This window comes from Grammomys surdaster, unplaced genomic scaffold (assembly GCF_004785775.1).
Source record: "Grammomys surdaster isolate TR1022 unplaced genomic scaffold, NIH_TR_1.0 363, whole genome shotgun sequence".
Lineage (NCBI taxonomy): Eukaryota > Metazoa > Chordata > Mammalia > Rodentia > Muridae > Grammomys > Grammomys surdaster.
Genome location: NW_021604782.1, coordinates 9,139,283 through 9,160,758, shown reverse-complemented (window position 1 = coordinate 9,160,758; position 21,476 = coordinate 9,139,283). Strand labels below are relative to the sequence as shown.

General features: G+C 44.6%; 1 protein-coding gene across 1 annotated transcript in view; it reads left to right on the top strand.

The window, feature by feature from the left end:
• Susd1 (sushi domain containing 1) overlaps positions 1-13,520 on the top strand; it is a 116,442-nt gene extending 102,922 nt beyond the window's left edge. Inside the window, exons 14-17 of the mRNA XM_028780018.1 lie at positions 1,032-1,290; positions 2,923-2,962; positions 12,410-12,503; positions 12,794-13,520. Coding sequence (XP_028635851.1) covers positions 1,032-1,290; positions 2,923-2,962; positions 12,410-12,503; position 12,794 — 394 coding nt within the window. The 3' untranslated portion in view covers positions 12,795-13,520. The remainder of the gene's footprint in view (positions 1-1,031; positions 1,291-2,922; positions 2,963-12,409; positions 12,504-12,793) is intronic.
• Positions 13,521-21,476: the final 7,956 nt, after the last annotated feature.

Below are 21,476 nucleotides of genomic sequence, written 5' to 3'. Positions count from 1 at the left end.
AGTAGCTTACAAATGTCTGTGACTCCAGTTCCAGGGGATCCGACATACATGCAGACAATACATCAATACACATAAAGTAGAAATAAACAATTAAAAAGAAGAAGAAATGTGAAAGGACCTGCAGATTCAAGAGGCAGTCCTGTAGCCCCACCCCCACCCCATTATCAAGGTCAGTAGAGATAGGACATGGTCACACATTTATGATACCAGAAATAAAGACTGAGCTGACAGGACTGGAAAGGGAGACACGGTTTGACCAGGTGCATTTCATTCTTCTGCTTCTTCCAATCAGCTGCTTTTCTCTTCGGTGGACAAATATTAGTAAGTTTACACCTGATTGTTAGTGTGTTTCTGTGCCCTTATTTAAGGGACACTTTCACCAGATCCATAGGCTACTTTACCTTTCCAGGATCTTGTCAGCCCTGATTAACTCATGGTGACTGTTTACTCCTGACCGCTCATTGGTTTGGCGTGAACCTTGGTGTCAGCCTCTGAACTGTGGGGGAATGTAAATCATATGAGTCGTTTTAAGTCACCACATGACTGTCTGGAGACGCCCTTCAGACTGAGCAGCACTTTCAGTTTCGTAGGTGCTTGGCCTTCATGTGACTTTTAAACTCTCCCCAGTGCTAGACTTTACTTGCCCATGTGACACACTGCCGATCAGATCAACCATGTGACAGATACAAGGGAGTGATACATTTGCTAGTTTCTCCCAGCTAGGGAGGCTGTGCTTGGCCTCAAGCTGGGACTTGGCTTGTTATCTGGCTGCGGGTAAATGTGGAGGTCCATGGCACTTAGAACTGCCAGACACTAAATCCCATGTAGCCAGCAGTCTTTGTTGTCCGATCTGGTGACTTTAAGGTGCTTACTGCACAGTGTGAGTTCAGTGGAGACGAATACACAGTCCTCCAAACAAGCAGCCCGTGAGCCTTATAACATTTACATCTGGTCAGGGGCCTGATGATGAATGAGATAGCCGTTCTTCACAAGGCCCCTGCCAAATTTCTCTGCTTTTTCCCCTCTCCCAGTTCATATCAGGTGTTGGTCCTTCCCCTGTCCTTGCAAAGCACATTTTCTTGTGATTCTGAAGGCATGACTTCATTCTTTGGCAACGCTTCTCCTGCTGATGGATATGTGGCTGCAGAAATCCTGGCCAGGGATGTTCCAGATGACACGTTGGAGATATCTATTGGAGACAGGCTGTACTACGGGGAATATTACAATGCTCCTTTGAAAACAGGAAATGAGTACTGCATTCTGTTACGGATCGCAAGTGAATGGAATAAGGTATAGTTGTTTCGACGATGTTCTGACCTCTGTATTTTCCTTTTCCTATGAGGTTTAAATTGTTTGCATTTACCCTTCTCCCGTGTTGGCGGTGGACACCACATGGAATAAGCACAGAAACATGTTGTGCCATGTGAGCACAGACTTTCTAATGAGTAGGTAGGTAAGACCTGCATAGGTGTCAGCCGCACTTCTGAGGTCCTCACTGCATCTCTAGTGGGACTGTTCTGTTCTGAGTGTGCCTCAAGCTTTGTGAGTCCAGAATTCGAAAGTTCAAGTTGGAAAGGAATACTTAGCTCTGGCGGCTTCCTTTCTGCTCTCCCAGGATGCTGCCTTCCCTCATTTTCCAGGGGAGCAGGAGGAGGGAGTGGCAAACCCACTCTCAGTACAGCCTTAGGTTTCTTAGGCCCAACCCTGTCCACTCCACTCTTCGGAAAGCTGGGTTTCTTTCAATAATTAGCAACTGTAACAAGCTGAAAAGCTAGGAGAATTCTAAACTTGGTGTAAAATTATGTGGGTTGGAAACCAGGAAAATTACACAAATCCTAACGAAACATTTCTCGACTGATACATTGGAAGCAAAAGTATGTAGCCATCTTGACTATACGTTTCTTGATATTTAAAACAGGCATCTATTAAATTCTGCATAGGACAGAAGTCTGATGTACCACTGGCATGCTGATAGCAAACCAAGGCTTACCTTTTAAGATTATGTATGAGTAGCAGAGGCCAAAAACTACTTTGTAACAATAATATAGGGATTAAGAACTGGCAAGTTAGCTGGGCAGTGGTGGTGCACGCCTTTAATACCGGCACTTGGGAGGCAGAGACAGGCAGATTTCTGAGTTCGAGGCCAGCCTGGTCTACAGAGTGAGTTTCAGGACAGCCAGGGCTACACAGAGAAACCCTGTCTCGAAAAAAAAAAAAACCAACCAAAAACAACAAAAAACCACCACCACAACAACAACAACAACAAAACAAGAATTGGCAAGTTAAAGTTCAGAGTACTATTACTTCAAAAATGTAATGTAATAGGCACCCTAATGGGTGCGAGGGGTCCCACCTCATGAGGTGGTGTTGATTTACATCTAAAGGTTAATGGTGTTCAGCATCTATTCGTGGGCTTGGTGGCATTCTGTTCTTTAGGACATGGATCTATTCAAGTTCTTTACTAATTTTTGTCTTTGTTTTTTGTCTTTGTTTGTCTGGTTTTGAGACTGAATTTCTCTGTGTAGCCCTCCCATCCTGGAACTTGCTCTGTAGATCAGGCTGGACTCAAAATCAGAGATCCACCTGCTAAGGCCTCAAGGCACACACCACTACCACCATCACCACCACCACCCAGCTACTAGTTTTTAAACTGACTTGTTTGATTTCTTTTGTTGTTGTTGTTTGGAGTCCTCTATATAATTTGGATATTAATCTCTTAGGAGATGAAGTTGAAAACACTTTCTTCCAACACAAAACATAAATACACACACTTATGAAAAGCTAGATGGGACTTTAAAGGTTTTCTGGTTCAAATTAGGGTATGAAGAGGGTGAGAACCAGAGGGCTTTAGCAACTGCATTTTACTGTTTAAAATGGTGCCCCGTGTCTCCTACTTAGATGGACACTCTGTTTCCCTTCCAGGTGAGAAGGTACTCCTGTGCTGTCTGGGCTGAGGTAAAAGGTAAGGCCATGCTCTCCCTATGCACGCTGCCCTTCCCCCATGTTTAACCTGCAGCACCAGTCCTATACCGAGGACTTTCTTTAAATTGTTGCAGGTGGTGACAGACATATAAGTTAAGGTATCTTCAGAAAACTACAGACATTCTCATGCCATAGGGTATGCTGTCTTTGAACCATCACTGGAGAGATGGGAGCTCCTGAAATTATATAAAGAGCCAGGAATGCGACTATCCTTGCTCTTAGCCTCCCAAATCTCCTGTGACAGTGTCAGTTTTTCCTATGGCCGTAAGATAGGAGAGACGAGCCCTAGACACCCAGATGAATAACTTCAGTGGTAATAAAGTTTTACAGTTTAGAGAGTTCTTCCTCCTAGCTTGGGTGGCATGCCATTGGCTGAGGCACCCTGGATTTGAGATAGTGATCAGTCCATGTAGGCTGTTGTATACAGCTTGTTGGGGAGAGGGCAGTTGTTCCACCAGAGTGACACAAAGATTCTTATCAAGACTAAGGGTGCTGGGAAGCTTGGGTGTAGACCAAAGGAAGAGCTCTAGAAGCCCGAGGCCTGCTGTCTGGCTGTACACCATGCACACACACACACCCACACCCACACACACTCAGTCAGACCTGCTGTCTGGCGGTACACCATGCACACCTGTGTGCACACACTCAGTCACGTATGAACAATGACAATTGAGTTTAATAGTGGCCCACAAATATAGGAGAAGGCATAAAAGATAGCCTCTCCTAGAGCGTGACGTAAACCGTATGTGGCTGAATCCCAGGACTTAGGGATAGAGGTCAGAGGACAGTGACTGTCAGCCTGGGATCCATAACAGGATTCTGCCTAAAACAGGGCGGGGGGAATTTGTGTCAGCTAGAGACATAGCTACGCATGTTATTTTGTTTAAGAACATTCTGTGATATTTGCACAATGAGGAATTACATACTGACACATTTCACAGGATCGTCCCCACTATTAAGTGATGCATAATTATATTAATAAAAATAATTTATTTACAGAATAGAACTACCCTACATCTAGGGGAAAAAATAAGACAAAACCCCCAAAGGAATGCAGGAAAAGAACAGAGTTCAAAGGTTGGTTGCTGCATCCAACTCCAAGGCCAAGAGTCCAGGGGTTGTATATTTTTCTTGATCAGGTCCAGATGTGCAACTCTGATACATGGAAGACAGAATAATTCTCAAACTTTAGTATATGACATCAAATGGCAAAAAGCAGTGCCCTTGACAGCAGCCACCCCCCGCTGGGTAGGGAAAGCCTTCGCTCTCCTGGCAGCAGCCTGGGCATGTGATCACTCAGGCTTCCTGTCTTGGTCTGCCTGATGGGGCAGCTCTCCTTCCGTTGGCTCCAGATCTGGCTCTTGCTGACAAGGCGTGCATTTTGAACATTCCCTTTCCATGAACAGGGTTTTTCAAAGGAAGGGATTGGGAAGCTGCCTCAGGATCGAGTAATCAGGGATCCTTGTTTGTCAGGCTTCCGAGGCAGGACGTTTGTTTAAAAAAATAGGCAGCCAGCCAGTGGAATTGATTCCCAGCTATTCCATTAGTTTGTGCCTAACTCCAGAAATCTTGTTAAATTTATAACCTCTGAGTATGGACCTATTCCTGGCAATAGGCTGAGGAATGCTGCCCTCAGCCCACAAGTGTCCCTTTAACTCCTTACAGCCCATCCTGAGCATAGCCACAGGAGACAACGCTGTAGTATGAGGCCGGGTGACCTCGGTTAGGGTTGTGGTGGATAGACTTTACAATGGGCATTCTGTTATAAAGGGGCCTGAGCAGGGCATGTGGAGGAGGGGCTCAGGGAACGAGGCTTCTGTCTGTCTGCCTCTCTCCTCATCTTTCTTTCCACCTTTTTATCTCTACTCAAACTTACAAGAGTAGAAAAGCTGATTTTGGAGCTGGGCCAGGTGAGTTATCCGGCAGCTTGTATCTTAGATCGCCATCTTAACAGAGATGTGTGCTGTGGCCAGGCTCTTTTCTGAAGCAGTTTAATGAAAGGTACAGGAAACAAGCATACATTCCAACATCCAAAACACCTTCAGTGTGTGCCAGTGCACACCCTGAAGCTCCAGGGACAGAATAGAGTGCATATAAGGAAAGTATAGTTGTGAATAAGGTGTGCTTTCAGACACAGACAAAACTTCTAGAATCTACCCTATCCAAAAACTATCAGAGATGATTGGGAGGCATTCAAAGCAGGCAGAAGACACAGAGGAGGCTGTAGTTGGTCTTCTGAGATGAATAGGAAGGATTTTGAGAATATGTGAGTGGCTTTTCTAATTTTCCATCTCTCCACACCCTTAATTTAAGAATCATTACTGAGAACCTTTAATCCTAACACTTGGCGGGCAGAGGCAGGTCAGTTTCTGAGTTTGAGGTCAGCCTGTTTTACATAGTGAGTTGCAGACCAGCCAAAGCTACATGGTGAGACCCTGTCTCAAAAACCCAAATGATGATCATAAGATGATGACAGAGAAAGAAAGAAAGAAAGAAAGAAAGAAAGAAAGAAAGAAAGAGAGAAAGAAAGAGAAAGAAGAAAGAAAGGAAGAAGAGAGAGAGAAAGAAGAAAGAGAAAGAAAGAAAGGAAAAAAGAAAGAGAGAGAGAGAGAGAGAGAGAGAGAGAGAGAGAAATGAAGGAGCTGGCTAGTTTTATGTAAACTTGACACTGGAGAGGAGAGAAACTTAGTTGAGAAAATGCCTCAGTAAGATCAAGCTGTAGACAAGCCTGTAGAGCATTTTCTTAATTAGTAACTGATGAAGACGGTTGGCACATTGTGGGTGCTGCCATCTCTGGACAGGTGGTCCTAGGTTCTATGAGAAAACAGGCTGAGCAAGCCATGGAGAGCAAATCAGTAAGCAGCACCCCTCCATGGCCTCAGCTCCGGTCTCCAGGTTCCCACTCTGTTTGAGTTACTATCCTAGCTTCCTTCAGTGATGGACTTCAATGTGGAGTGTAAGTTAGATAAACCCATTCCTCCCAGCTTACTTTTTGGTCATGGTGTTTCATGTAGCAATAGAAACTCTAACCAGGATCCCAGTTAGGTAATTTGGAGAGGAGTATGCATGATGCAGGCCCCAAATCACTTTGAGTCCCTGATGCACAGTGCTCGGCACTCTTCTGGCTTTTGCCCAGTGCTGAGTTTTGTATTTACCTTTTCACGGTGCCACCACTAAAAAGCTTGATAGCCAGGGAGTTGCATTTGATGTCAAATGCAGAGGGCTGAGCATCCTCACCTCCGACAGTGTCTTTGAAATGGCTTTTAACTTAGCTAGTCCTCAGCTGCCTCTGCCTGGGCTGAGATTCCTTCCAGCCACAAAGTACTGAGTCTGTGATCTCTTGAGTCATTGAGATGCTGGCAGGCTATAATCAGGGAACATTCTCCAGGCACAGGCATGAAACCCAAGGCATTGGTGACTCCCCGGTTTTCTTTCAGTCTGCATGCTGCATGCCTTTCATTTCTATCTGCGCAGAGCTCAGGCCTTCATCCCTGTAGCACAGACAGGTGGCAGAGCCTCCTGGTTCATCTCCCAACACACAGGTTCAGGTTTTCCCTCTTTATCCCAGCTTGTGGCTACCTGACCACATCTGAACTGCACTGTTCATTCTAGTGTTTCCGTTGGTAGCTCTTCTAGGATTCCCCGTTGCTTCCCAGTCTTCTGCCTGAGGCCTCTGACACCAGCACACCCACTGATTCTTTTCGATTCCTACGGGTGTCCAATGTCTTTGCTCACACAGTGACTTGATCACTCCCGGTCACCTCCCCGTGAGGGGCTGCTTGATGAATTCCACCGTTTAAGATGGAACCTAACATCCTCTTCCCTTCTTTCAGAGCTCCTCAGGGTCACCCTTCTGTCTCCTTTTCTTTAGCTATTCTCTCGTGCTACGGAGCAGCTGGTAATAATCTTTTTCTGTGAGGTTTCAAACATTTGGGGAGAATATTGAAAACAAAACTGGACCATTGCCCAGCGTGCATTAGACACTCACTCACAGTACATTGAATCCAGCAGGTAGGCAGCCATCAGTTTTATGAAGAATGCAGGACAGACTTAATACTTGTCAAATTAAATAAGCAGGGAAAATTTGCAAGCTACAAGCATAAGGTGGATGTGTGGGTATCCGGAGTCGGTCAGCTGTCTTCAGGGATCTGTGGCTTCAGTCAGCTGAAGGTTGAGATATTTTGAAAAACGGTGGCCGCCGTGCTGACCGTAGGCTGGCTTTTCCCCTTGTCATTATTCCTTAAACAGCATAGTATATCAGGCATTTACATAGCATTTACATTGTTTCCACCATTCTAAGTAATTCGGAGACAGAGCAAAGTCACAACACATTTTATTAAAAAATTCTGTTTTCTTAGGGGAGGGTTTTCTGGAGCTAATCCCCTAGGGATACTGGGGGATCGATCTCTCTCTCTGTGTCTCTGTTTCTGTCTCTCTGTATCCCTCTGTCTCTGTCTGTCTCTGTCTCTCTTTATCTCTCTAAAGGCTTCCCTAGGGATATTGGGGCGCTCTCCCTTTCTCCTCTCTCTCTTACACACACACATACACACACACACACACACACACACTTTCTCTTTTATCTGGTTATCCAGTCAAAGGCTGTTCTAAGTGATGCTGTGGAGGCCGCACTTTGAGAATGCAGTCTTCAGCAAGGAGATTATTCCAGTAGGCCTGACCTGTCACACAAACCATTGAACTTGAGCCTACAGGTCACAACTTAGGTTTTGAAGATCCTGAGGGTGAGACATATTTGACACTGGAAATTTCCTGCTAGCTTTGAAAAGCCACATGGCGAGGAGTGCAGGTGGCCCGCAGGAGCTGAGACAGACCTTGCTGACAGATCATAAGGAAAAGTCTACCATAGTTCTGCAACTTCAAGGGATTGAATTTAGCTGACAGTGGGGATGAACTCCAGCATTCTTGCCCAGAGCCTCCAGATGGGAGGGTGACCCATAGACACTCCGAGTCCAGCCCTGTAATGATGCTGAACAGAGAACCTGTCTTAGTGTGCCTGAACCTGGAACCACAGGACTGAGCTAGTGGGGGGTTGTAGCCGAGCAGTATGTTAGGTTACACTGAAATGAGTTTAGCATTGCTGCTGCTTTATCAGACATTACCTCTGAATCTGTCTCCTGCTTCGCTCCCCTTTTCTGTGTCACCCACAGTGAAGTCAGATAAAGAAGACCCTAGAATAACACAGAAAAAAAGGACACACTAAATCATTCCTTATTCTTCTGTGTTCAAACAAACGCACCAGCTGCCCTCTGGATGTGTCCCAAGCCAGACCGAGTCATGCCAGTAATTCATTTCTACTGTTTGATGGCAACAGTTGCTCTCAGGAAATGACTGTACCTGTGTACACATGAAAACAACATGCCCGCACCCAGAGGAAGATGTCAAAGTTGTCACAGGGTTTAACTTCCTTTTCAGCACCTGTGGCCTTTCTATCAGTAAAAGATTAAAGAGAGGCCGGGTTTACTCCAGAGCAGAGTCTCTGTAGAGAGGATTGTGGTTCAAATGTATTTACTTTCTCTAAGAGTGACTAACAGCACATGATCCCTCGGCTGAGTTTCTAAGAGAATATTCTTCGGATGACTCAGAGGGAAAATAAAAGGTCCCACAGCATGAGACTGGAAGGGAGGGGAGCCAGAGAAGGGCAAGACCATAAAAAACCCTATCATTCAAATTGGCCACTTGTAAATTTTATTAGGCATTCACAGAGGAAGAAACTGTACAGCCACACCCATGAGTGATGCTGTAGATTGTGAGGTTTGTATGAGAAGCAAACCGAGAGGCCTATAGCCAAGGACTGGAAACCGTGCTGGGAGCCATAATCCAAGTATGCTTTGCAAAAATTAAGGGCACTTTCTTATTTCTTTAAAATGTGTGACCCTGCGTGTGTCAGAGTGTGCCTTATGAGAGCAGTGCCCTCCCTCAGAGGTCTGAAGGGAGTGACAGATGCCCTGGAGCTGGAGTTACAGGTGGTCGTGAGCTGCTGGTTAACAGGGGTGCTGGGAAATAAATTCCACTCATCCAGAAGAGCAGCCAGTGGTCTTAACCTCTGAGTCATCCATCTCACCAACTCAAAGGTCACTTTTTAACATTAACTTTGAATAGTAATGTCTACCACAAGGACTAGCATGGCTCACTGCTGAGGTAGATACTGTTGGTGGATGGTCTGGGGAAAGTTGGCGTCCTCGGGTCCTATTTGCTTCTGTCCTGTTGGATTGTGAGGGGTGTCAGTATCTTTCCACCTGTATAAAGCACGTCAGAACAGAGTCACACAATTTTCGAATAAGACAGATAACAACAGCGGACAACCTTTATGAGTCTTGGAAGAGAAGGTTAGGGCTGAGCAGTAGACAAGGACTTTGTACAAACAGGGCGCCACCAAACGTGTTCTGAAGGTAGCTTGAAGTCAGGGCCAGCCCAGGTGATGGCTTGGTTCTCACCCATATCGGCAGTGACAGAGTTTCTAATGAGTCAGTGTGGGACGCATGATGCCCTGGGTGTCTCCACTTTCCTCCTCATGCAGACTCACTAGTTGGCCAAGGAAGCAGGGCAGAAAGCAGTGTCTTTTGACTTCTGCTAACAGTTAACAATACCCCTGTGGACAGAGTGGGCCATATGAGGGCTGTGGATAGGCCTAGAAATGGGCTGGAGAACAATGCAAAACCGACATCAGCTAGCTAACGAGTAACTCCTGATGAATGAACAGCAAATCCAGGACTCATGGGACATGGACTCCAGTCCAAGGACCTTCAGTTCAGCATTTTCATCCATCAAAGATTAAAGTGTGGAGGAAGTTTGTGGGGAAGTTAAAGGGAAAATACTGATAACAGAAACTGGGGAGGAAGAAAGGTTGGTTGCATGAAGTACTTCAGGCTTAAAAGTACCAGAATCTCTTTAACCCCCGTATCTCCATCTCAGTGCTGTATTCCTTCCTTGTCTCTGTCTCTGTCTCTCTGTCTCTCTCTCTGTCTCTCTCCCTCTCTCTCTCTGTCTCTGTCTCTCTCTGTCTCTGTCTCTCTCTCTCTCTCTCTCTCTCTCTGTGTGTGTGTGTGTGTGTGTGTGTGTGTTTTGTCTGAAGACAAGGTTTCTCTGTGTAGCCCTGGTTGTCCTGGAACTTGCTCTGTAGAGCAGACTGGCCTCAAATTCAGAGATCCTCCTATCTCAGCCTCTCGAGTGCTGGGGACATTTTCTCTTAAAAACCCAAAGCCTCACTAATTGTGCAAATGATGCTTTTTACCCTTGCTCATAGTAGTTCTGTGTATATAAAATATACACGTTCGAATATGGTTGCCTGTAAGGCTCCCACTTTAATAAATATAACCAGAAAATTCCCACCCACTTTAAGATTATATAAATATTTAACAACATTTACCAGTTCTTTCATATTTTAACTTATGTCTTTACCTGCATTTTATTTTGATGTATGGAATAAGCTGTAATCACTTTATTCTAATTACCCATGTTTTTCCTCCTTGCCAGATATAGGTCATTAATCATTTCACTCAGTTATTTGAAACAGTTACCAAACAGTGGTAACAAAAGTTAACAGCAGCTGACATTTGCTAACGTTTCCTTGGTGCTATTGGCAAACCGTTATTTCTCACAGTAACCCTGAAGGTGGGTGCTGTTGTTAGGATTTCCGTGTGCTTAGAGCATCCCTCAGTGTGGAAACTGAAACAGGCAATGGCTGATGAGCTGGTTTGAAGTCCCACTGGTAGAGAGGGACGGTGTGGAGATAGGACAAGAACATGCTCATTCCAGTTTTCAAGCTGTGAGATGGCTTGGTGGGATTGGCTTTGTTCCTGTGCACTGTATTTTGTTCTAGCATATTCTTTCCTATGCTAATATTCCATAATACTATGCTAATATGCTGATAATCAAGTCTTTTCATATAAAACATACAAGTAAATTCCAATTTCTTCACTAGCCGCTTTCCATTTGATAGTTTAGCATCTTAAAATGTCGAGGCCCTCTTCTTCTACATACAAAAGTATAATTTTATTCTTTTGTTGTAATTTTGAAATAGGGTCTTACTGTGCAACCCAGGTTGGCCTCGTGTTACTCCTGCCTCAACTTCCCAATAGTGTGGATTAAAAGTGGTCCATGCCTGTGCTTGCAGGTGCCCAGGATCTCACAGGGTTTCCTCCGGAACTAAATTGCTCTTAAACTGGTTGTAGATATCTGAGCTGTGCTTAATTACTCTGTGCCTCCGACTCTCCCCTGTAGAAAGGAAATATACGCACTCGTTAAGAGACCTGTGAGTTAAGTTTTCATCATGACAACGCAGGAAATGAACAAACAGTTTAGGCGACTGAGGGATGTGAGGAGGCTCACAGTTCCAGGGGCGTCTGTCTAGAGTCAGCCAGATCCATTGCTCTGGCTTGAATGAGGTAGCTCACCATTGCCGGGGCAGGCTGCTCACCTCCTGGTAGCCAGGAAGGGAAGCGAGGGAAAGCAAGCCCAAGCCAGCCAGCCCTTCCCTTCTGCTTCCGTTCATCCAAGTCCCCAGCTTATTGAATAGTGATGACCGTATTCAGGGTGAGTCTTCCCTGTCTCACAGACACACCCTGGAGTGTACTTTCCTAATTTCCCAGGTACCTCTCAACCCAATCGAATTGACATTCAAGGTTAACTCCACAGGAACCTGAGTTAACATGTGTGAGATTCTGACACATGTGTGCCACTCAGAGACTGATAAATACGTGTTTTCCAATAAAAAGCAGTGCTTTTGGCGGAGTCATGAAACTCCGAATTAAGTCCCTTGGACCAAATGTGCACCACAAATGTGGGTATTTTTTTTTTCAATTTGTAATCAGGGATCGCCCTGAAATTGTCATGTGATGTTTGCTAAATGAAACACATGTTCCAAGGACTTTTACATGGACTTTAAGAGTCTGTGGGGCCGAGTAGAGTGGTACTCTCCTGCTGATAATGTAGTGAAACGGGGGTGACTCTGCCCAACAGAAGGTACTAATTTATATGTGGCCACTGGAACTGACTAACATTTTTGAAGCCTGAGTTCCAATGATATCAGACTGACTTCTTCCATGTGGAAGGAAATGACCCATAACCATCTATCAAAGTGTAAACAACCCGAGTAAGGATCTTTCTGCACACAGCGTGCATCACGTAGCTTTGGTGTGTCCACAAGTTTGGTGGGTTTTTTTTCTTCCCTTGTAACTTTAATATGATCTGATTTTATGCTTTCCTGATACTTTGAAACTGTGGTTTCCTGAGGTCTGAAGTCTACAGGAGCTGTTGGGGACACAGGGGCACTGTGGAGGCATTCTTGGGATTCTTTGTTAAGTGAAGCTCAGCTTTGGGTTAAAACAGAATGTGCACAGTCGGATGTGGCTCTCCCGGGAGGGCCGTGATGGGACGGACTGTGGGCTCATCATTTGGTTTCTTCCCGCAGACTCATCACTCACAGCGCAGCAGATGGTGGGTGTTGGACTGGGCTCCGTGGCTTTTGTGACCGTTCTTGCATTCCTCTCCTTCTCAGCAGTGTGGTATGTGAGACTGTCACTTTTGAAGAATGAGTGGAATTGGGGGGAGGCTGGGGTGGGAGTCATGCGGAACAGCTGGGCATGAGGGAGGGTCGGGCACAGGCAGCAGGGAGACGGTGTGACTGACCTGCAGCTGGGAGGAGAAAGGCAGGGATGTCTACCCCATCAGTCCAGCAGGGAGGCTGGTCTCCTGTGCAGCTTCCCTGCCCGGGCCCTGTGGACATGTGTATGAGCTGCACACGGGGAAACAGCAGGGTGTGCAGTGTTTGTGCCTTCTCTCCCCCTTTGTCTAGATGGCTGATGGGCTCAGCATGGGAAGACTCACTTGATGATGCACAGATGTTCTGACAGCTTCTCAGGCCCATCCACACTGTGGCTCCTATCCTAAGCCCTTGTGTGGGGCTGAAACTTTCTCCATCCCAGCATGGCCTCATTCCTGAATTCAAGATGGCAGCCATCTCTGTGGAATCTTAAAACTTGGGAGCAGTTTATGTGTGTTTCATGCTTTCTGCATCAGTTGTATATCCGTGCACTTGAGACTCATGTCCAGCGTAATACCACAGGTCACAGACTCCGAGAGTCAGGCCTCGTTTACGCTGGATGTGCACAGGCCACAGACCCTGTGACTCAGGTCCCGTAAACATTGGACGTGGAACCTCTGCATCTTCCTGTAATTAGTTCATCAACTATTAGTTCAGGCTCTTTTCTTCTCAATAGGTAATGAGATGGGCTTAAGTCTGGGCTGAAATTTATAAAAGAGGACTCTGGATAGAGAACACTGATATGAATAAATGTTTCAAGCATTTTAGGATTAGTCCGTGGCCCATACCAGAAAGTACAATAGCCTGGCCACTCTTTCAGGTTCCCTTCGTGGCTTTGATACAATTCCAGTTGTTTGTGTGAGACCAAAAGTGATGCCTGCTTTCCAGAAAAACCTATTCTGTAATTTTGACCATTCTTCTCCCCACCCCCCTTTCTTACTCATTATCTATAAAATCGTTCAATGCCTCCCTCAAGAAATTTGGATATGGTGGTAATGTAGGAACAGTGTTCGAGCAGCATCCAGTTCACGGTCAGCATCTACATGAGTTTTAGGGGATAAGGAACAACGGTGATTAACATACCCTACCTACACCCCAGTAACCATGACTGAGACCATCCATGAAACGTCAGTTATAGGCAGGGCTGGCCTACTGTCCATGTTGATACACAGGAAAGTGTATTAAGTTTGACTTTTAAAACCCTTGGGTATTCTCCAGCTTTTTCTCTTAAGACAGCTCAACTCCGAGGCTGTGATTTCTCTCTTCCCCTCTTTCCCTTGCTAGAAACACACAATTCAGAACATGGGAAAGAAAGGGGCGTGCTTACAAACTCAGGGTGGAGCACAGAAGAGTGTGGATCTAGAACTGTGCACCAGCAGGGCTGTGGCTGGTGTGTTCTCTGCTCTCTCATGGGGTATTTGCCATGTGGGGACCTGGTGCTATAATTTATATGTGATTTATCTCCACAAAACTCTTGGTGAAATTTGATTGGAGTGGGACTTTTACAAGCTGAATTGAATGTCAGGAGACACTGCTTCCATCCTTATGGAATCGGCTTAGTTACCACAAGAGGATGCATTACTCCTGGGTCCATCCTTCCTTCTGCATGCACTGTGCTTTGAAGCATTGAGGGACCATCATCAGAAGTCGAGAAGATGCCTGTGTCATGCTCTTGGGCTTCCCAGGCTCCTGATCCATGAGCCCAAGTTATCAGCTTCTTTGTTCTTTAGAAATCACTGATGCTTAGCCACTCAAACACCATCACACCGTCCACAAAGCTGCTCCAACCTGTGTTCCCCTCAACTACAGAGGGAAGCAGTGTCCTCAATGGCAGCTGCTGGCCCTTGCTAGTAATAAAGGCCTCTGTCCTTCGGGTAACTAACCACAGATAGCAATTTAAGACCATTATTTCTATAGCTCTCTAATTTTGCATTCTAGGATAACTGTCCAAGTTGTCTACATGGGGACTTAACATAATTACCACTAAAAGGAAGAAATCTCACTTGTTTAATATATAGAGATAAAAGCAACTTGGGTTCAATAACCGACGAAATATTAAGTAAACTATCAGCCTGTGGTACAGCACAGAGATGTAAAAGGAGTCCATCCACAGCTGCAAACATAGCAAACACACAAACGTTCTCATTTCCTCTGATTGTTCCAAATGACGACACAGAGCTGCTCTATGCACACACCCAACAGGAGCAGGTGGTGGGTATTTGTGGTGGGTATTTGCAAAAACTTCCATTCATTTTCCTGCTGTTCTTCTTAAATGGTTCTTCTTAAATGGTTTTCCCACAGTGTGAAAAATGCATTTTTACATGATAATACCTTCTCCCCGCCTTAACTGGGCTCCCAATCAACGTGGGGAATGACTCTTAGGAAACTCATGGGTGTCCTGGGAAAAACGCAGTAAAAAACCTGAGACAAAGGACACTCTAGACCACGGTGCCGATCTGGGTTGTGAGGCCCACTCACTAAAGCTAGATCTGGAGCCAGAGAAGTGGAGCAGGCTGAAGACCGAGATGCAGCCCTGGGACCCATGCACTGGAAGGAGAGAACCGATTCCTGCCTGTTGTCCTCAGAATGCCACCTGTGCTCTGTGGCATGAGCATGCCCACACATGGACACACACACACACACACACACACACCATAAGATAAATGTAATTAAATATAGCTACATCCTAATGTGAGGGTGGTGGGAGGTTTTTTCCCACCAACCTGGAGGACCATTTTGATCTGGCTTTGAATTATCTTCCAGATTGGAAATTGGAATTGAAGTGTTGCTCAGTCATGGATCATACTTGCTTTGGGCTGTTGTGGGGTCTCTCTCTTTTCTCTCTCTCTCTCTCTCTCTCTCTCTCTCTCTCTCTCTCTCTCTCTCTCTCCTCCACCCCTCTGTGTGTGTGTGTGTGTCTGTGTGTGTGTAATTTGTGACCACATCCTTCGCTGTGTGCTACAGGCAGGTCTTTCATTCCATCTTTACAACATTCTGTGTTGTGTGGTAGGAATGTCAGAGGGTTTTGGTCCCAATTTTAAAGGGAGAAATAGTCGGAGTGGTGGTGTCGCGTGCCTTTAGTCCCAGCATTTGGGAGGCAGAGGCAAGCAGATCTGCAAAACTAGTTCTAGGACAGCCAGGACTATACAAAGAAACCCTGTCTCAAAATAATAAAAATAAATAAATAAATAAATAAATAAAAAGAAAGAAAGAAAAGGGGGCACTGGGAAGGGGACAAGGACGGAGAAACTTGTGCAGGCAAATTTGTGACTTGAGTCTTGTCAGCCCTTGCATAACTACTGAGACTATTCGTCAAATGTATCTTTGGTTTTAGAAAAGCCATGTTTTTATATATCCAAATAATATCATGTCATCTTTAAACTATATTACCTTATTATGAGACTCTATATTACCTAGACGGAAACTGTCTGTCTCTCTTTGACTATTGAGTACCACCCATCACTTCTAGAGGAGCCACAAACAACCAAGAAAATCAATGGAGACCAATTAGGGAAAACAGAGTAGTGTTTTCTGTCTGAGGATTGGAATTGCTGCACTTGAGGTAGACCAGGGCAATGTGCTTATCTTGAAATCAGTGATCCCTTTTGATTGCTAAACTCTCACTCTGATTTTCAAAATCTTTTATTTTTCTATTCTCTTCTCAGGAGAAAAAAAAATCCACTGGCATAGCAGTCTAAGGACCTTCTGCCTATGACATCATTGTCTAAGGCCAGGCATTTGTTTCTAAAGAGAGAGAGGGTGTGGTTTTGTGTTCAAGTTTATGCAGTGAAAGATACAATAAAGTAAATCAGTTTTTAAAAAATTTGTTTTATGTGTGTATTTTTTGAAGGATTTACTTATTTCTTTTATGTATATGAGTACACTGTTGCTGTCTTCAGATGAGTAGAGGGCATCAAATCCCATTACAGATGGTTGTGAGCCACCATGTGGTTGCTGGGAATTGAACTCAGGACCTCTGGAAGAGCAGTTGGTACTCCTAACCCCTGAGCTATCTCCAGCCTGTGTATGAGTATTTTACACACATGTAGAAAGCAGCATTACATCCCCCTGACACTGGAGTTATGGATGGTTTTGAGCCCCCATGTGGGTTCTAGGAACTGTGCTTGAGTCCTCTGCAAGAGCAATAAATGCTCTTAACCCTCACCAACTTTCCAGCCCACAGCAAATTCATTTTTGAAAGCATTGCATGCTCTGGGTACAAGAATGGTTCTGTGGTGGCCCATGGTGCTGCTCACCTTTTGAGAGCATCCTTGAGGTTCCACAAGAAGGATTCCGTCTATGGGTGTGGTTTGTGGTGTGCTTCCACTCACCAGTGTTGCCTAGACATTGTCGGCAGTTGTTGGGAGCCGACTCTTAGCCGAAAGTGGCTATCATCTTTACAGCCATCTCGAGCCATATACCCTGACAAGAGACTTGTTTCAACAGCCTGCAATAGCTGAGCGCACTCTGATAAACATCTTGTTACACTGTTTAGTGCCCCCAGCTGCCAGGTGCTCCTGGTATCCATGGCTACAAGGCACGTGACGTAGTGGCTTCAGTTGAGATTGTCCACGAGGGCAAGTCACGTGGTAAAGGGTATAAATACCCAGGATTTCCCTTCTATAGGAGAGTAGAGCAGTAGGGGAGTAGAGGAGTAGAGGAGTCGAGGAGAAGGAGGTAGAAAGTAGGAGGTAGTAAGTAGTAGGAGGTAGTAGGAAATAGGAAGTAGAGGAAGGAGTGAGAAAGTGAGAGGTGTCAGGAGACTGAAGGAGTGAGAATATAGTAAGAAGACAGGAGAATAAAGAAGACTTGAAGAGACTCCACCGGACTCTGGCTTGTATCTATCTTTTGCGTCTCTCGCCCCTTTTTTCCCCTTCCTCCGTCCCCACTCTCTCTTGCTAGACCCTGACCTGCCGACCGGAGCAGCAGAACCGGCCGGCCTTTACAAAGTAACAGAACCTGACGGCCGTTACAAAAGAAACGGCAGTTACAGGCAGTGACTGACTTACAAATCTATATCACAACTTACTTAATAGCATTCCACCACGCATACATATCTAGACTGTTTCCAGATTTTTTTCCTTATACAAGTCTATAGAAAGGCATGCAGTTATTACTTAGGCTAAATTCACAGAAGTACGGTTGTTGAGATGAAAACTGTGTATTTTACATTAAACTGTACATTGCTGGTGAAGTTCCATGGAGAAGTTGTTGCATGTAATTTTAAAACCATGTGTTCTGACATCTCCCAGTTCCCTTTGCTCCATTCGGCTTAGCCCAGGATCCATGGATCGAAACCATCCCCCAACCCAGCAAGTCGGGATCTGCTGTCTGGTCCACCGGTCCAGCTCTGCTTCTTTTGTTCCTCCCAGCTAACTTTGAGAAGCCACCAGCTACCGCCCCGGCTTCTCTCTCTCTCTCTCTGCCCACCTTTGCTCAGAGGACGAAAAACACCAGACAGTTTTATTATTTTAGAACTTGCCAGATAGCACAATTGCTGGGCGCAGAATCTTCTGCCCTAACCTTATCAGCTAGCCTGTATCAGCCATCCGCCAGTGGCGGAGGCCGCTGGTTCTAGCTACCTCCAACATCTTACATAATTGTTGCGTGCTTCTCTTTTCAAAGGTTGTCCCAAAAAAAAAAAAGCCCCTTTTCTTTCCCTGCATCTGCTTTTCCTCCTGGGACCTGGAAGTTCCACCAGTCCCTTCTACCCAACAACTGGCTTTCCATTTCCTTTATTGAACAAATCAAGAACCAGTTAGGAAACCAGACCTTACTATCAGCACCTCCCCCTACAAGAACTCAGTTCATGCTTTCTCAAGTCGAAAGCCTCAGCTCCAGCAGCTGGTGTTGATACCTCTCATTGCCATGCCTCTGGTAAGTGGAAAGTAATGTTTTAATGTTTTGCGAGTGTATCTCTTGACAGTTTACCATACTAGTTGGGCTTTTGTAGTTTGGTGTTTGAGAACAATTGCCTTTTTTCTTTGTAAGATACATGTCTTTTATTGATCAAACAAGTTCTCTACAGAGCTGCAGGTGGCCCTGTGGTTAAGAACACACACAGCTCTTGGAAAGGCCCTGATCTCTGTAACCAGCACCCATATCTAGTGGTTCACAAGAGTCTGTAACTCCAGATCCAGGGGAACCCAATGCCTCTGGCCTCCATGGAAACCTGAACCCACATGGAATACCCTCTCCCCACAAACATTTTTTTTCCCAAAAAAGCTCTTTATATCATTGTGATTTTAATGCTTACCTGTCATATACTTTATTAGCTTTTTTTTTTTTAGTGTATTATTTTCAGAAAGGACAGTTGTGGTGGTTCCAATAAGCTTGGCCCTAGTAGGAGGTATGGCCTTGTTGGAGGAAGTGTGTCACTGTGGGAATGGAATTTAAGACCCTCCTCCTAACTTCCTGGAAGTCAGTCTTCTAGCAGCCTTTGGATGAAAATGTAGAACTCTCAACTTCTCCAGCACCATGCCTGCCTGGATGCTGCCATGCCTTGATGCTAATGGGTTGAACCTCTGAACCTATAAGCCAGCCCTCATTAAATGTTGTCCTTATAAGAGTTGCCTTGGTCATGGTGTCTGTTCACAGCAGTAAAACCCCAACCAAGAGGACAATATTGTTTTAAAACTTCATTTGTGTTATATATTGTCACACAAAACCTTCATATTTGTAGAGTCCGTTTTTTTTTATGTCATTTCCCTTTAAATTGCCTTGAGAACAAAGAATCTACCACACTATTTGCCCATTTTTTTCTGGGTCAGAAATTCAGGAATAACTTCTGCTATGCTCAGAAAAATCTCCAAACTCAAGGTATTAAAACATTAGATTTCAAAACTTAAATCTCTAAGCTACTAGGAATTGATTTGGGCCTAGGAGTGAGGAGGAGGTGTGATATTTGTTTTTGTTAAAAACTTTTCCATTAAAAAAAAAAAAAAAAAAAAAAAGAATGGGATACTGAATTAAAAAAAAAAAAAAAAGCCAGGCAGTGGCAGTGGTGGCGCACGCCTTTAATCCCAGCACTTGGGAGGCAGAGGCAGGCGGATTTCTGAGTTCGAGGCCAGCCTGGTCTACAGAGTGAGTTCCAGGACAGCCAGGGATACACAGAGAAACCCTGTCTCGAAAAACAAAAAAACAAAAACAAAAAAACCTTTTCCATATGTTCGTTGGCCTCCCACCTTGTCATCTGAAACTTTTTGTTTTACTCTGTTGATCTTTTCTGTGCCAGCATGGCCTGCTGTAATGTTAAAATAGATTTGTAAAAAATACTAAGCACCATCCTTTTTCTGATACTCCCCAGAATGTTCTCAGGGTGTTTGTTTGTTTGTTTGTTTGCTTGCTTGCTTTTAACAGATTTATTCACCTACAAGTATTCATTGTACCTAAACTGAAGATTTGCTCAAGTTCCCCTTTTTTAGTGTCCACACATGAGAGCAAACATTTAACACTTTTTTTCCTGATTCTGGTTTAATTTGCTTAGCATGATAACCTTCAGTTCCATTCATTTTCTTACAAATGACACCACAGTCTTCTTAATTGCGGGACAACACTCGACTGTGTGCCTGCACCTCAGGCTGCTCTTCCATTCACCCATCCCTCACATGTTCCTTTGCCTTGAAATCATCACTGTCACAAAATTCATAGTGAGATGTCTTCTCTCTCTTTTCAAGCCAGGAGAAACCCAGTTTGATAAGACTGCTTTGTAGAGGCTGTGGAGAAAGCAGGAACTCATTGTTAGAGGGATTAAAGACTAACTTTCAGGAAAGGTAATTCAGCAATATTTATATAATTTCACATGCATTTGGCCATCTAGCCAGAACTTTCATGTCAGACTTGCCCTGTGGACTGATCTTCTTCACAGGTTCAAAATAAGCATTTTCTCACTTCTTCATACTTTTAATAGAAAAACTTACCCACAATTCAAATGTCTCTGGAGAAGAAACTAGTGGAATCAGTTATGGTACTTCTATATATACAATGACATATTATGCCGCAGTAAAAAAGACACAATAAAGTCTAAGCACAGATACAGAAATCTCCAAGATGTATTATTTTAATGAGAAAACCAAGACATGACAATATGTATGATATGCTATCTTTTGAATAAAAAAGATATTGAATAAAATTATTGTTTTATTTAAGTATTTAATTAATTTTTTCGAGTGTAGGGTCTAAGCAACGTTTGCATAACTAATCTGTCAAAGTATTTTTCCAAACAAACAAAACCAAGCTTTTCTAAGAAAGCATCTATTTTCAGATGTTAATTTAAACCTTACACACACACACACACACATCATATGCTTTTTTTTCTTTCTGAATCAGGGTCTTACCATGTAATCTTACTTGGCTTGGAATTTTTGTTTTAGACCAAGCTGACCACAGACTTACAGAGATCTATCTCCCTGCCTCTGCCTCCCAAGTGCTGGGATTAAAGGCGTACACCACCACTGCCTGGCAACTCAGAAATCTTAATGGCTTTTATGCATTAGGGAAAGAGATTTGGGGTGGGGGGAATGTGTTGAGAACAAAGAGTCTACCACACTATTTACCTCTCATTTTCTGGGAATCCAAGAATGTCCCTCTGCTCAGGATGTCACAGATCACATGAAGACACCGGCCGGGTGATGCTGTCACCTGGGGGGCTGACTTAGAAAGACCTCTGTACTTGCTGAGTTTGCCGGCAGACTTCATGTCCCCATGCCTGGATGGCTGGAGCCACCATGCTGTTGGCTGTTAGCTGGAGGCTGAACTCGTGATCTGCATGCCTCCCCAGATTCTGGAAGCCACTTGCTGGTTGCCATGAAAACTTCTGCAACCTGACAGATTATGTCATCAAGTCAGAAGGGAGACCCTCTGATGGGTGGGAGACTGTTGTGCCTCTTTAAAAGGGCTTTCATTGTCATCTGACAAAGTCAGGTTCCCTGAGACC